Source organism: Penicillium pulvis (assembly GCF_028828015.1).
Source record: "Penicillium pulvis strain IBT 33274 chromosome Unknown scaffold_8_segment0_segment0, whole genome shotgun sequence".
NCBI lineage: Eukaryota > Fungi > Ascomycota > Eurotiomycetes > Eurotiales > Aspergillaceae > Penicillium > Penicillium pulvis.
The window spans coordinates 2268854-2283159 of record NW_026643080.1 but is presented as its reverse complement, the minus strand read 5'-3'; the positions used below and the strand labels follow the sequence as shown (position 1 = coordinate 2283159).

The 14306-nt window shown below is 51.1% G+C and overlaps 4 protein-coding genes across 4 annotated transcripts; 1 reads left to right on the top strand and 3 right to left on the bottom strand.

Annotated features, from left to right (window-relative positions):
• Positions 1-176: 176 nt before the first annotated feature.
• N7503_010273 (uncharacterized protein) lies at positions 177-4803 on the bottom strand (the record flags this gene model as incomplete). The annotated part of the gene is made up of 5 exons (XM_057069819.1): positions 177-802; positions 864-1514; positions 1573-4365; positions 4430-4715; positions 4762-4803. 5 exons carry the CDS (start codon positions 4801-4803, stop codon positions 177-179), a joined length of 4398 nt encoding a protein of 1465 aa, XP_056916430.1.
• A 358-nt stretch (positions 4804-5161) lies between these two features.
• On the top strand, positions 5162-7397 carry N7503_010272 (WD repeat NOL10/ENP2 family protein; the record flags this gene model as incomplete). Its single annotated transcript, XM_057069818.1, has 2 exons — positions 5162-5399; positions 5458-7397. Exons 1-2 carry the CDS (start codon positions 5183-5185, stop codon positions 7395-7397), a joined length of 2157 nt encoding a protein of 718 aa, XP_056916429.1. The 5' UTR covers positions 5162-5182.
• A 986-nt stretch (positions 7398-8383) lies between these two features.
• On the bottom strand, positions 8384-11462 carry N7503_010271 (uncharacterized protein; the record flags this gene model as incomplete). The annotated part of the gene is made up of 3 exons (XM_057069817.1): positions 8384-10981; positions 11050-11148; positions 11217-11462. 3 exons carry the CDS (start codon positions 11460-11462, stop codon positions 8384-8386), a joined length of 2943 nt encoding a protein of 980 aa, XP_056916428.1.
• A 1146-nt stretch (positions 11463-12608) lies between these two features.
• On the bottom strand, positions 12609-13904 carry N7503_010270 (uncharacterized protein; the record flags this gene model as incomplete). The annotated part of the gene is made up of 1 exon (XM_057069816.1): positions 12609-13904. One exon carries the CDS (start codon positions 13902-13904, stop codon positions 12609-12611), a length of 1296 nt encoding a protein of 431 aa, XP_056916427.1.
• Positions 13905-14306: the final 402 nt, after the last annotated feature.

Sequence of the window (14306 nt, the reverse complement as noted above, 5' to 3'; positions counted from 1 at the left end):
GCTTTCACAAAAATCAAACTTATGCCGCCGATGGTATATCCACGTTCCGCGAAGAAAAATATGCATGCTATGCACCCATGAAACCATCATCTACATACTAAAACATTTGAAGAAGATAAGGGAGAAAGAGATAAACCAGAACGCCGCCCAATCCGGGTATGACCATGTCCTTGCCCCTAGAAAACATAGCTCAGGAGCTCCTGCGCACGTAATGCGGTGGCAATATGCCATGGCAGCGTGTTGCCTTGGACGCTGCGCATGCCTCTTGCCCGGGCCAGGGACGCAAGATCCCGATACATCCCTAAGATGTCCTTAAGGAGACCTTCGTGCAATGAAGCAGGCCGTTGTGAATGAATAAGATTGGCGGTCATTGTGAACACGCCGTCGCCATCGGTGATGCCCTTTCGGCGAAGAAGATACCCGCTAGCCAGCGCGGGGCGGAATTCGGTAACGTGTGGGGAACTGTTCAGACGGTGGGACAGTGTAACTGCCCAGGATTCATCCGAGATGTCGGTGAGAACGACATCCGAATCAGGTTCTAGGGAGAGTTCGGTAGGAGTTGGTGCGTTGTAGGTTGCGCTGGGTGTCGGGGCGTTGCCTGTTTGCTCGGGCGAAGCAATGCTAACACTTGGGTTCGGAGTCGAGACGGGAGTAGAGGAAAAATGTGGATTGAGAACGCTAGAGGTAATGTAAGAGGCATTTGGCTCGAGGGATAGGTCGGGAACAGTGTTGACGGCCACTATAACCAACTCTATGGATCCTGGTCGCATCTTATTCTGTTGCTCAGCCAGATTGCTCCACGCTAGTCAGAGTTAGCAAGGGAGCTTTAGTAAGGAATGGGGATGTTGTTTGCGAATATTTACCTTCCACTTCATCGGGATCGATAGGTTCGGAATTGACCAAGATGACTTTCCACTGAGCTTGGAATTTCTCCATGATGTGCCGCGTGGTAGCCCATACCTCATTGCGCACTTCTGCGATTGCTCTAGCAGTACCGCGATTGCGATATCGCAAGCAATAGGACATACTAGTTTGAAGGCTGCCACTGCTATCGGACCATGCTACAGACAACCATCGCTGATCAGAACTTTTGGAGTAGGCGATATGGAGACTTCTCCCATCCTGCAGAGGCGAACCCTTGTCGGGTGCAAGGCGGAAATTAATAGCTTTTGGCAAAGGATCAGCCAGAAGGACTGCCGGAGCACCAAGTAAAGGGCCTGAGCTGGTGTCCTTGGGGCGACAACGACTGTAAACTTCCAGAGCTAGGTTTAGGTATTCCGTCTGAGTAGGCACAACCATAGAATCCTCAGACATGATGAAGTCCATCGGAATAATCTGTAGGGCAACCTCATTAATTGGCTGACCGTGTTGACGATCTGCGTCAGCAGCCATTTGCTGAAACAGATTCCAAAACGCCGCACAAATATCAGCAAGTGCTGCGGCATGTGGAAACGGATTGATGATATAGATAACACAATTGTCTGTGCTAGGTGAGTACTGAGACAGATCGGTTCCTGGTCGACAACGTTAGCAAAAATCCATCAATATTGTTGAACATGGTCTCTGGCCTACCGAGTTCTTCACATAGACTTTTCAGCGATTGCATCATAGTAGCATAGCTAGACGACTCTGAATCCCATGATCGAAGTCCATTCTCAAAACCTAGAGACTTGTCGCCTCTGGTATGACTTCCTAGATTGCAACTCTGGTAATGAAGGCCAAATCGATTCAAAAATGTATCGGCTGCACTGGTCGCCGCGTAAGGATGGATACAGTAAGCCGATATATCTTTTGGCCCATGGGCAGGCTCAAGACCGAATGTTTCCCAGAAAGAAATGGCAGGGGGAAGGGTCTCTAGGTACTCCTTGCCCCGACGCATGCGTACGTGTGGAGCAGCTACCCTTGAAATAGACCCTTTGGGAGAATCCTTAGGGGGCTGCTGCGCAGGCGTTGCAGTCACCTCATCTTGCAAGGACGCATATGCCTTGAGATCAAGCTTCGCGACCTCACCCAGGAAGGTTGTCTCTTCGAGGTTAGTCCGCCATGTCAAACTCTCGTTTTCGAGTTCAAAAAGGCCAATGCAACCACCAAGCGGGTGATCCAGCGAGGACTGCGTGATCTGGTCAACGAGCAGCTGAGCGATAGGAATCTGGTCTTCTCTTCGCACAAGAACTGGAAGTTGCTGTGCCTGAAACGCAGAGAAATAACCAATAAAGGACCAATCTGAAAAGTTGGCAAGGAAATTCCCAAGAAAAGTACAATTCTCAACCTTCAGATTAGAATTCACATCAGGCCCACCGGCGGATTTGGCTGGGGATGCGGCGGATTGAACATCAGACTCAGAAGGCACTCGCTTTCTCTTCAAAGATGGGACAATGATTGGGGTGGGGACATGTTCGGAGGGTGACTCGTCGCTATCACCACTGGTTTCACTGTCTGAGTCCGCAGCGGCCTCAAAGTCATTATCCAATGTAACCGGCGAAGCATTTTTGCCTGCCAACTTTGCGTATGTGCCATTAAGCCCGGATCGACTGCGATGAGGGAGTCCAATTGTGGGAATGGAGTTCGGGCCTTGATCTGAAGAATCAAGCTTACCCCCGGAAGCAAACCAGAATTTACCCGCAGCTCCATACTTTTCGTTCCAGTCTCCAATTTTCTTTTCAAAAGCCACTGGATGGTAGTGCCCTTGTAAAGTGCGGCCATCTAAAGGTCGCTGAGTGCCTTCTTTTTCTGCCCCCGAGAACAGGATCTTCTTAACCTCCACGGGGCTTAAAGGAGGACTGATGATGGCTGGACTCTTGTGGTCTGGTGAGTCTCCAGGCGACGTTTCCATGGCTATGGGGCCGTTACTTGGCTCCATATCTTCGTGTACTGTCTCTTTGGGCAGCGGTTCCTCCAATGTTACGCCTTGGGCAGGATCTTGAACATCCGGAGGGGCGCTAGAGGGTAGATCATTTGTATCCGCTGCACTCTCCTCAAGCTGACTTTCTTCCAGCGCAGGCAGTAAAGATTCCTGGTTAGGAACAGCAGGGGAATCGTCATGCATGTTATCAAAATCCGGGTCATCGAAAAAGCTGAAATCAGCATCAGTGATTCCTTTCGATCCAAAATCCCTCTCGTTCATTTCGCCAAAGAGATCTTCATCATCACTGGCATCGTAGCGGCCCGTTCCAATGCCAACCTCGGGAGAAAGCTTAAAATTTGGGCCGGTTTTCGGATCTTGCTGTGCATTCGGGGACATTTGAAAGTCGGTATCGTCGCGAAAGTTGTCCATCGGATTTACATGGTTCAATCCTATCGCAGCAGCCCCTTCGGGAGGAGTTGGGTAAACCAGGTTGGCGGTTGGAAGGTCGGTGTATTGGGCCATTCGAGAGAGACTCTCGAAACCGTCCAAGCCGTCAACTTTAGGTGATGACATGTCTTCATCTTTGGGTTGAGGTTCATCTATCACAAGAGCGGGCGTCAAATGGTTATTTGCTAGGGAAGTTTCAGCCTCTGATGGCCATCGCTCTGCAAAGTCAAGTGGATCGTCGGCAAGGCCCAAGGGCCAAGATTTCTCGTTCCTTTGAGACTTGGTTTCGGAAGAGGTTCTTTTGAAGCAAAATCTTGCGGGCCACAGCATGCGTTTCAAAGGGAGTGGAGATTGGGGCTCATCGGTTTGCCGCCATGCCTCCCCAGCCAACCTTGCGAAAAAGGGCTCCCATACTTCTACCTCAACCCACACTTCCTCGTCAACAGAGTTAATATGCAAACCGAAATTCACTAGCCATTGTACCACGTCCAGTTTCCATTGTCTTTTTTTCGCTGCAAAATTTCCGGAGACCGCAAATCCAGGCGAAGGGACCGTTGGAGGTTCAACATTGGCGGAGACAAGCCGTGCAACGGTTCCATTTGGACACAGCCAGAGATCGGTACCTGGCTGCATTTGTAGAACATCTGTGGTGTTGTCCTGGGGACCACAAAGACGTGAAATACCAACCTGAGAGATAGTTTGTGTCGAGATCATCAATGTCCCAGAGCCGTTTAGTTGGATATTCATTGACGTTAAGCAAGACTTAGAAAATGGGCTATCATTATCGACACGTGGGCTCTCGTAGCCCACCTTTTCCACCGCCGTAAACAGAGTGCGGGAACCGAGGGGAAAGGCACCGTGAGAGCGAATCATATGTAGGCTGATTGCGCCGGTAACGGCAGAAATAAAGGAGGCATAAATAGCAGCGGAGCTACTATGGCTCTCGGGTCGCCTGGCATTGGATTGACTCTGCTGGGGCCTTTGCTGCCCAGTTTGAGGTCCGGCCTGGTTTTGAGTCTCCGACGAAAGGCTTCTAATTAAGTCTTGGGATGCGATGCTGCCCGATGCGGAGACTATCTCAGAAGTTAGTGAGTGGGGATATTTCATAGCCTAGAGCTCATCCATTTGACCTCATACCTTTGAGAATGGTCGTATCAACTAGTATTTTCTTGGACACTTCGCATCCCTCCTTCACATATAAAGTTCCTAAGCTTTCAAAGTCCGGAGTAGGGGAGAAAACCCACAGCCCAAGGCGCCTCGGGCATGAAGCCAAACAGTTGAGAAGTCGTAGCTTGGCCTCTAGATCTTTCAAACGACTGAGATGCTTCAAAATTGTGTAACCATTGGGTGGACCTTCGGGTGGATTGTTCGCAATGCTTGTCTCTTCTGTGTATATCCTCCAATAGATCGTGGAGAAGCCATCCTAATTTGGGTCAGATATAGGACAAAACCAGTATGGGATCACTTACAATAAGATGAATATTGGTACTGGCATTTCCGGGAAAGTCCATGATTTATCGGTCGCGGACAGCCCCGGGAGCCTTCATAAAACGAGAGGAGGTGGTCGCAGTTGAATCTGGGAGTCATTTCCAGTGCTGGAACATACTCTGTCGAGAACCATACGCGCGTGCAGTTGGTAATTGCGAGTAAACCCCCATCAGGTAGGTCGAGTCATCTTAGTATTGGCCAGCGAAGCGCTCATCTAGATTGTCGCAAATGCAAAACACCGAGATGCTGCGCAATTCCGGGGGAAGTTCACGGGGACGCTCGGGCCAATCACCGATATCCGCTGCAGTACATCACGTGGTCCCTATCGGTTTTATCTTTTTTTTTTTATCTTCGACTTTTTTTTTATCGCGCTAGTTGCAACTCGCTGAGAACTTCGCCGCCATGAAGCTCTCTAACCAGTCTGAGGTGCCTGTTTACACCATCTCGGGCTCTAACACTGCCCGGCCACTCCCAGAATGGCTTGCTAGACGCCGAAAGCGCAGCTTAAAAGACGATCCCGAGTATGCGAACCGGGTGGAGTTGCTGCAAGATTTCGAGTTTGAGGAAGCTAGCCAGTGTGTTCGAGCCAGTGAAGATGGTGAATGGGTCATGAGTACAGGTATGATTTATCACTCACAGTATTCTTTGAAGCGCAGAGCTAATAAAATATCGAACAGGAACTTACAAACCGCAAATCCACACCCATTATCTCCCCCAACTGTCTCTGTCCTGGGCTCGGCATACTGTCGCCCTGAACACAACCTTCATCCTTCTATCCTCCGACTACACCAAATCCCTCCATCTTCAGTCTGACCGTTCTCTCGAATTCCACACACCGCAAGGATGCCACTACACAACCCGCCTGCCCCGATACGGACGTGATCTCGTATATGACCGACAATCGACTGAGGCGTTTATTCCTTCCGTCGGTGTGAATCAGGATGGCATGGGTGAGGTTTTCCGTTTGAATCTGGAGCTTGGAAGGTACATGCGCAGCTTCGAGGTGGATGTTGGTGGAGATGATTTCACTTCCACGGGAGGCGGCACCCTCCAAGGTGGAATTAATACTGGATCTGTCAACACTGGTGCGATTGCGGAGGAGAGTCACAACTTGCTCGCCTTTGGTACATCTACTGGAACAGTGGAGTTGTGGGATCCTAGAGCTAAGGGCCGAGCGGGTATTCTCTTACCACCCACTCAACAGTTCAATGAAGGACGGGCTGAGATTACTGCGTTGGAGTTCCATCGCTCTGGTTTGACTCTTGGAACCGGTTCCTCGAACGGTCTGATCCACCTTTACGACTTGCGGTCCCCAGTCCCTCTTCTGAAGAAGGATCAAGGATACGGCTTCCCCATCCACACACTCAAATTCTTGCAGCCCTCAACTGCAACCCGTGAAGCAACTTTGGACCCCAAAATCATGTCGGCAGATAAGCGTATTATCAAGATCTGGGATCCTCGCGATGGTACTCCATGGACCTCAGTGGAACCCGCAGTCGATATTAACTCGGTGGCTTGGTGCAAGGACAGTGGAATGCTCCTCACAGCCAACGAAGGCCGACAGCAACACTCGTTCTTTATCCCTCAGCTTGGACCGGCACCGAGATGGTGTTCTTTCCTGGACAACTTGGTGGAAGAAATGGCCGAGGACCCCAACGACCCGAATGCCTTCACCAGTTCACAGGCTGGTGCTATTTACGACAACTTCAAGTTCTTGACTGTTCCTCAGCTCCGCACCCTGAACCTGGAGCACCTTATTGGACGTACCAACCTCTTGCGACCATACATGCACGGTTACTTCGTGGCCCAGAGATTGTACGAGGAGGCGAGATTGATCGCCAACCCGTACGTCTGGGAAGAGGAGCGTGCCAAGCGAGTCAAGGAAAAGATCGACAAGGAGCGCGAGAGCCGCATTCGTGGCAAGAAGAAGGCTGCTGTCAAGGTGAACAAGAGGCTGGCCGAGAGATTGATGAACGCCGAGGAGAAGGCTGAGCGTAAGAAGGCTCAGCGTGTCCTTGCGCGCGGTGGCGACGACAACATGCCCGATGCTGTTCCTGCTACATCTGAGACCAACGAAAAGGGTGTCCTTCGCGATACTCGTTTCACCAAGCTGTTCGAGGATGAGGACTTCGCCGTCGACGAGACATCCCGTGAATTCCAACTTATCAACCCCAGCACTGTGCCTGACCAGGCCACGAGAAAGGAGCGCGGCCTAACAGCAGTGGAGCAAGAAGCCGTCGATGACGTTCCTGGATCTAGCGATAATGACTCTGGCTCCGAGAGCGAGCAAGAGAGACCCGTCAAGCAGAAGGCTTCCAACAAAATCTCCTCCGTCGACTACAAGCGCACAAACCGTCCTCCTCGCATGCAGGTGTCTTCTTCAGCACGTACGAACTCCACACGCGATCGTTCATTTGGCTCGCGTGCTCAGAACATGAAGTCGAAGGCGAGACCCTCGCGACAGGGTGGCCCCGTCGGCGAGAGAGAAGTCAGCTTCATGCCCGCCTCCAAGTCCAAGAACCAGAAACCCGAGGTCCAGTACGACAAGACTCCCTCTTCTTCCTTCCGCTCAAAGGAGCGCCGCAGTGCTTCGAACAACGCCTTCCGGGGTATGTAATTTGGCGATTTTGTACTGGTACCGCCAGGTGCTATGTCATTGAGATCTCACATCACATTACCACGCCCCGTCCCCTGCCGCGGCAGTCTCTCAGCCAAATTTATATCTACAAAGATGCTTATGGGCTAGCCTTGGTAGGCTCAGTGCCAATTCAAACGCCAAGCACCTAAGAGCCCCTGGCTTGGGACAACTGTGTCAAGAGCCGCCTCTTGGCTCATTCTCATTGGAGGAGAACCGGATTCCCCTTATCTTCTAGCATGTCAGCTGGATATGTACTGTTATTATGCATACGTTGAATGATCGGGTCATTGTTTTTTGCATCTAGAGCCTAATTCGTTAGATACCTTTTACTCGAGTTTGGAGCAATAAAAGTCTTGAAGTTTCAATGTATTTTGTCAATGGTTCGTTCATATCAAAAACTTATGTAGATACCTGAGACTTTACGGGAGTTGCAACTTCATAGCTACCATGAATAAGCCAGAATAAGTTGTTAAGGGGGATAAGCCCACATGATATTCAAGCTGCCTAAGACACAACCTTGAAACCAGATCACAAACTGTCAAGATGCAAGAAAGATCACGTTATCATGAGAAGAAAAAAGTTACCCAGAGCTAAAGAAACGAAAAGCAAGGCGCCAGTTTCTCAAGAAACATAAAATCATCTCAATCATGCAGTTGCGGAATAGCAAAGTAGTATCAGAAAAGACAAACCGCCGCTGACAGAGAAAAATCACGAGAGACGCAGAGAGAAAAAGAAAAGAAAAAGAATGAGACACGATTTCTATGGACGAAATGATCAAACCCTGAGTATTCAGTCTATGAAGCAGCCGACCGTTAATGAAAAGACGTGTTTTGAAGAAGACACCAGCCAATGGAGCGCAAAGTATGAAATGGGTATTCGAAGATGGCGGTTTGGGAGAAATCAGGAAAATCAAAGGGTATGAGGCGATGAGATCAGAGTAAAGAAGAATTCAGTCGAGGCACAAACTAGTTCCAGCTAGGAGGCCCAGCTCCTCGTCTGGCACTGCCACGTCGAGAACCAGCACTAGAGTCAGCTCCTCCGTGATTGCCATGTCGGTTCTCTTCCAAGCTACGACGAGAGGCACCGAAATCGCTCATAGCGAACAGCAATGGCTCATCATCCTCAAATTGGGATGGCGGTGGACGGCGTTGGTAGGAGCTACGTCTGATTTCCATAGTTGAGTTGCCGCTGTTGCTGCCACTGGCGTTGCCGTCGCGGTCCTCCCGCTCGGTCAGATATTGTGGGAGCGTGCTTCCACGTGCAAGACTGCTGGATGCGGAGCTCAGCGAATGAGGACCACCGGAAGAACCTCGGCCACGAGGAGGAAAACGAGGTTGATAAACGTGGGAAATAGACGATGCGGATGTTGCGGGGGGAACAGAGACAGTCTGGCTTCGAATTGCCTCGCCGTCCCGGTTCTGCGCTGTTGCAGCTGCAGCTGCAGTTCGTGCACTGGGATCTTCCAAGGACAGATTCAGTGAGCCAGGCTCGAGCAAGGTGTTCGCATCCGCGGTTTCTTGGTCATTCTGGCGTCTGAGATGCGAGCGCTCTTCAGGCCCAAGGCTGACACTTCGCATGCCGAATGAGAAGATATCATCTTCATCAGCAGGAGGCGGTCGTCGGCGCTGAGCAGCAGAGCTTGAACGGCGAAAGGCTGGCGCGAAAGGTCGCGGGGAGGTGGGGATATCAATCGCAGCTGCTGTAGACGACGCTCGTGCTGTTGTGTCCACGCTAGAATTCTCCTCAAGCGGGGAGTCATGGCCGTCATCTGCAATGCGTGGCATTCTTCGGTCGTGCTCAGGGTTGAGATCATCGACCACACTGTTAGAGCTCAGGCGGGATCGAATTGCAGGAGTGTGTGGTGTGTGGGGAGAGATTGGCTTTCCAGGAGATGAAGCAGTAGAGATGGAAGTACCAGCAACCATGGGTGGGACTCCAGAGAGTTGTTTGCTCGAGGAGATAGACGAACGCTGAAGCTGCACCGAAGCTGACATTGAATCCGATAGCACAGCATTCGATTCACGCATCTGTTGGAAGCGAGCAAGGGAAGTAGAAGCGGCTGTGGGTTTCCGTGGACTAGACACCTGAGAGGCAGTGCTAGGTGGACGACGCATTAGATCCTTCTCCTGGTCAAGGAACTTGAGGAAATCAGAGATGTTTTCATCGTCTGCGTGAATCGATTCTGCACTTGTTCCAGTAACTTCTGCAAGCAGACCAGAGCCCGGTTGGACGTTGGAGGATGTCGCGCTTGCCTTCCCACTGGAGGTTTCATCTTCCATCTTGTTGGTGCCTCCGAAAGATGGGCGACTTCGCCGGTGACTGAATGAACTACTGAATCTAGAGAGCGGTGCAGGCTTCGGGGAGGCCGAAGTAGATGAAGGTATCGCTTGGTCGGTCATTAGAGAAGGGGGTCGTCGTGCTGAGGCCGCAGAAGAAGGAGGTGGCATTATTCGAGAATCGACGGATGTTCCTGTTGAGCCTCTTGCGGAAGTGGTGCGAGGAGACACGCCCAAAGGAGTATCGATCAACGCAGGGGAATCAGATAGAGAGCCTGCTTTAAAATGGGGGAAAGAAACGGAGGGGCGCCGCGTGATGTTCGAGCTGCCACCCTCACTTGCAAGTTTGCTTGCTCGTCCTGTCGCCCCGATTTTTGCAGAAGGCAACAACTTCTTGTAAGATGAATCTGTTGGTGAAGGAGAACCGGCGCCAGCATCCCGAGCAGCACGCAAAGCTGAAATAGGACTCCCACCAGTGGCTGGACCGACTTGATGAAATGTTGATAGACTCCCATACGCCCGCGAACGGTCTGGATTCTCGATTGTTCTTCTTTCCACTGGCACCGACCCAACTTCAGGATTAGCCCGACTTGTATCATCCTTGGGTAATGAAGGACGGAAGATCTCATCATCAGCACCCATAAAGCGAGAGCTTAGCAGAGCCTCAGAATCATCAATTCGGAAATCACAATTAGTTCGGTATGAGACCTCTACCGAGAAGGGTCCCGCCGGAGATTCTGTGACACCGAAGTTGTATGTATCAACCACTTTGCTCTCTCCCTGAAACAACGGAGCTGTCAAGTTATCCAGAGACGCTTCGGATCGAGAACTCCCATCTACCACACGATACCTAATCTGCAGTGCGGGGCTTCTCCGTGCCTTCGAGTTGCCCCTAGAAAACTTCCAAGCGGGTAGAAACTTGGAGTATGTGAATAACGATCGGAAAAGAACAATGCTTTTCTTATACACCGTCGGCAAAATGGAGCCCAGATCGGCCGGAGGTCTGCCGGAGGAGGCTCCCAGCTCGATTTTCCATCGCTCCAGAATGACCTCCTCAGATCCTGACTGCTTCGAGCCCAGTATTGGTGACGCCGCAAGGGATTCCTGCACATCCCAACGCTTCCCGTTGTCATCCAATATCACCAGACTTTCGTTATTCGTGAGGCCCCTCGTGTCTATGAAGGTCTCGATTATGAGGGGTGGTGGTCGGTGATCTGTGGCGTCACAGGTTCGCCAGACTTGCAGCGTTTCTCGCAAAACGTCGGTTTCGTCCAGTTCAACGTTAAACTGTCACCCAAAAAGTCAGACTTCTGGTTCCATGTCATGGAAGAGGGCTGGATTTCAAAACAACATACCCATCGGTTCACCCTAGGTGAATGCGAACCTTTGTTGTAGGACCGGGGCAGTTCAACCCGGGAGTGGAGAATAATCAAAGCCGCTTTGGTGTGATAATTCTGGAGACAGCAAACAAAAATAGCGTCAGCATGGGGACCAGAGTGTTCAAAGGCTATTTCCAACCCACCGATATGATCTGATTCAGCTTGGCCAGAGCTTCTTGCCCAGGAGCCATCGCCCTAGTCGGCTCAGAGAAGCCTTCTCCAGCTTCTATTCCTAAGCCCTTGGTCTGATTTGTTCGCATATAGGCGGTTGGGGATGCTGGGGTCGATTCTTGGTCTCTGAGGTCGTTGCGAGGCGGGTGGAGTTTGGAGGGGAGCTTGGGCGCCGGCGCCGCCGGTGGCCCTGCCGGTGACCGGGGGTTTTGGTGCATGGTGGACGTGTCTCTGGGTATAGTCAGTGAGACCGGTTGAGCAGCGTTGATTCAACACGTCAAAAGAAGCTTACCCCGACAAACGGAAGCCGGGGCCGGTTGCTATCAGCGGCGGATTCCGTTATCAGGAGTGCAGAGCGAGTGAAATGGAGTCAGTGGAGACGTCCATGCTAACAGGTACACCAGATAAAGGAAGACGACCATCTAAGGGAAGCTTTGTGGAAATGGAAAGGATGGCGAATCGTGGATCAAACAATGGGAGAAACTGAGTACATCGTGGGGTTGGGACCTTCGGAGCCTAGGCGCTTCTCCGCATCAAATTAACGGATCCGGAGATGATTTCACACAGATACGCTTGTGAAACCTATGGAAGACTAGCCATCCTCACGGTTGGGGATGTGGTTTAATGGTATTTGAGTTGCGGAGGGAAGGGGAAGGCGGAGATTGTCTGTGACGCACACCCGGTGACTCGACAGGTCTCGAGTGTCCAAGTCAGCCTGGAACGCCACTCCACAGCTGATCATGGCACCGTTGATATGTTTTCTTTTTCGATTTACATGTTGACTCACAAATATCTACGAGAAAAGCAAGCATACATAGATTCTTTCATTGTATGCGCTTGGCGATTGTTCTGACAGTTATAGTCTACCTTATAGACAGACCGCTTCGTGATTAGGGAAAGATAAGGGCAGCTGATCTCGGCCTCCGGTGATCGACATCGATGGCGCGAACCACATTCTTAGTATAAAGGATACTATACATCACCCGTGGACATACAGTTAAAAATCCTTGGTGGAAAGGATATAAATATATCTATTTCAAGGTAAATTCCAGACATACAACCAAAATTCTCACGGTCGCGCGACGAGGTTCGGGGCCTGACAGGGTGCTCGAGCCCCTTTTTCGCATTCGGCAGCAGCAGAGCCGCGGATAAATGACGCAAGCGATTAAAGTGGAATGAGCAAAGTTTAACTGTAAATGACGAGGGAGATATGATGTACGGAGTACACGGGAATAATTAACCAATAGGTACATCGTCCAAAGACTTATCAAACATTATATAGTATCTCCCATAGATGCCCGGTCTCTCCCGTTCCCCACTGTAGATCTACGGGATCTTCATTCATTCCAGGGTTGACACTATCTTTACCATGTGACCACATCTTTCAGCACAGTAAGGTTCTGCTTGACCTTTGAGTCACCAGTACCAACGGTAGTGAGAACCTCGAGCAACTTCGTCAGGATAGGTTCCAGCTCCACGCCGAGTGCAATGGGGTTGAGAATACTGGCCAGCTCGGTGTTACTCGAGCAGCCGCTCTGAGTGGTGCCCGCAAAAGCCGACTCGACAAAGTTGATCGTATCGGGTAGACCGACGACTTCGGTCGTCGCATGGCCACCATTTGCAAAGGTCGTGAATTTGACATCAGCACCATAATTACACCACGAATCGACCATCGTCGACGCTTTCGCATAAGGAATGATCTCATCTTGCGATGCATGGTAGACAAACACCGGTGCAGTCGGAGTTTCCTCCTTCGCCACACCCATAGTGCACTGTTTGAGGACGGACTGAATAGTAGCCTCATAGAGCAGACCATCGCCGAGACTCTGGAAGCTAGTAGAAAACAGCGACTGGTCGGCAAAGTTGAGAAGATCCTCAACGGCGCAGGTGGTCTTGGATTTTTCGATGATAGATTGGCCCTTTGAGGTAACAACCTTATTAAGGATAGGGTTCAATTGAGCGCCATATGCACTTGGGTAAGATAGACCAGCTATGGCTGGGGGTATGAAGCCGCTGAAGGGAGTATCGTCAATGAACTCCAGAACACCCGTCAGATTGGCTGGGGTGCCACCTTGGGCCCAGCCTTTGATATCCAATTCAGGGGCGTAGCTGGGCTGGAGAGAAGCCGCCCAACCCGTGGCAATCGCACCACCTGAGTAGCCAGTACCAACAATCATAGGCTTAGCACTTGAGAGACCGAGTGCATCGAAGCTGCTCACAGCTCGCATATTATCAAGGACCCCCATTCCTGCCAGGCGACCGGGCCCGAATGCTGTATCAGGGCCTTCATAGTCGGGCGACGCCACAATGTATCCTAAGAGCAAATAGGACTGAAGGATCAATTGTTCCGCGGAAGAGATGATATCGGTTTGTGCCGCACCGAGCTGATAGTTGTAGCTGGGGTCACAGATCGAGGCGGAACTATCGTAGGCCGTGTGGAAGGACACAAATCGATCTGTCTTGGGGTTGGTGGGCTTGAAGATCGTTGTCACAGTCGCAATGGCAGAGCCATTGATGGCAGTGGTGCGGTACAATAGCTGATATGCTTCCACTGGGTCTGGAATGAGGCCTAGAAAAGCAACAGAGATTTCGCGCTGGCGTAAGATTGTTCCAGGTGCCTGGGACTCAAAGCCGGCCGGGGGGTAAATAGAACGGATCATCACTGGGAGCCTTGGGAAGTCCACGGGCCTCATAGGGCATATGAGCCACGGGTACGGCTGCTGGACGGGCATATGCGAGGCCCAGCATGAGGGCCACAAAAACCGTTATCGTCAAGCGCACTGAAGAACCGGAGGAAACCATGGTGGCTTGATACTGATAGTCAAGGCTTCAGTGGGGTCCGATCCGATCCCGAACGGGTGGGAATCGAGATAAATAACTGCCCTAGAAAGGCAGTGAATGTGATCAATTCATCCTGCCGAGGCAGCGCAACTTTGGGGTTGCTGATCGCCCCTGAAGCCATCCGCGCAGTTCCTGGACCCATAAAAGGGACTAAAGGCAAGACAAACCTCTGTCCGGTTTTCTATTGGATCCTTCAAGTGGATCGGGGCTTTTTTGTCACA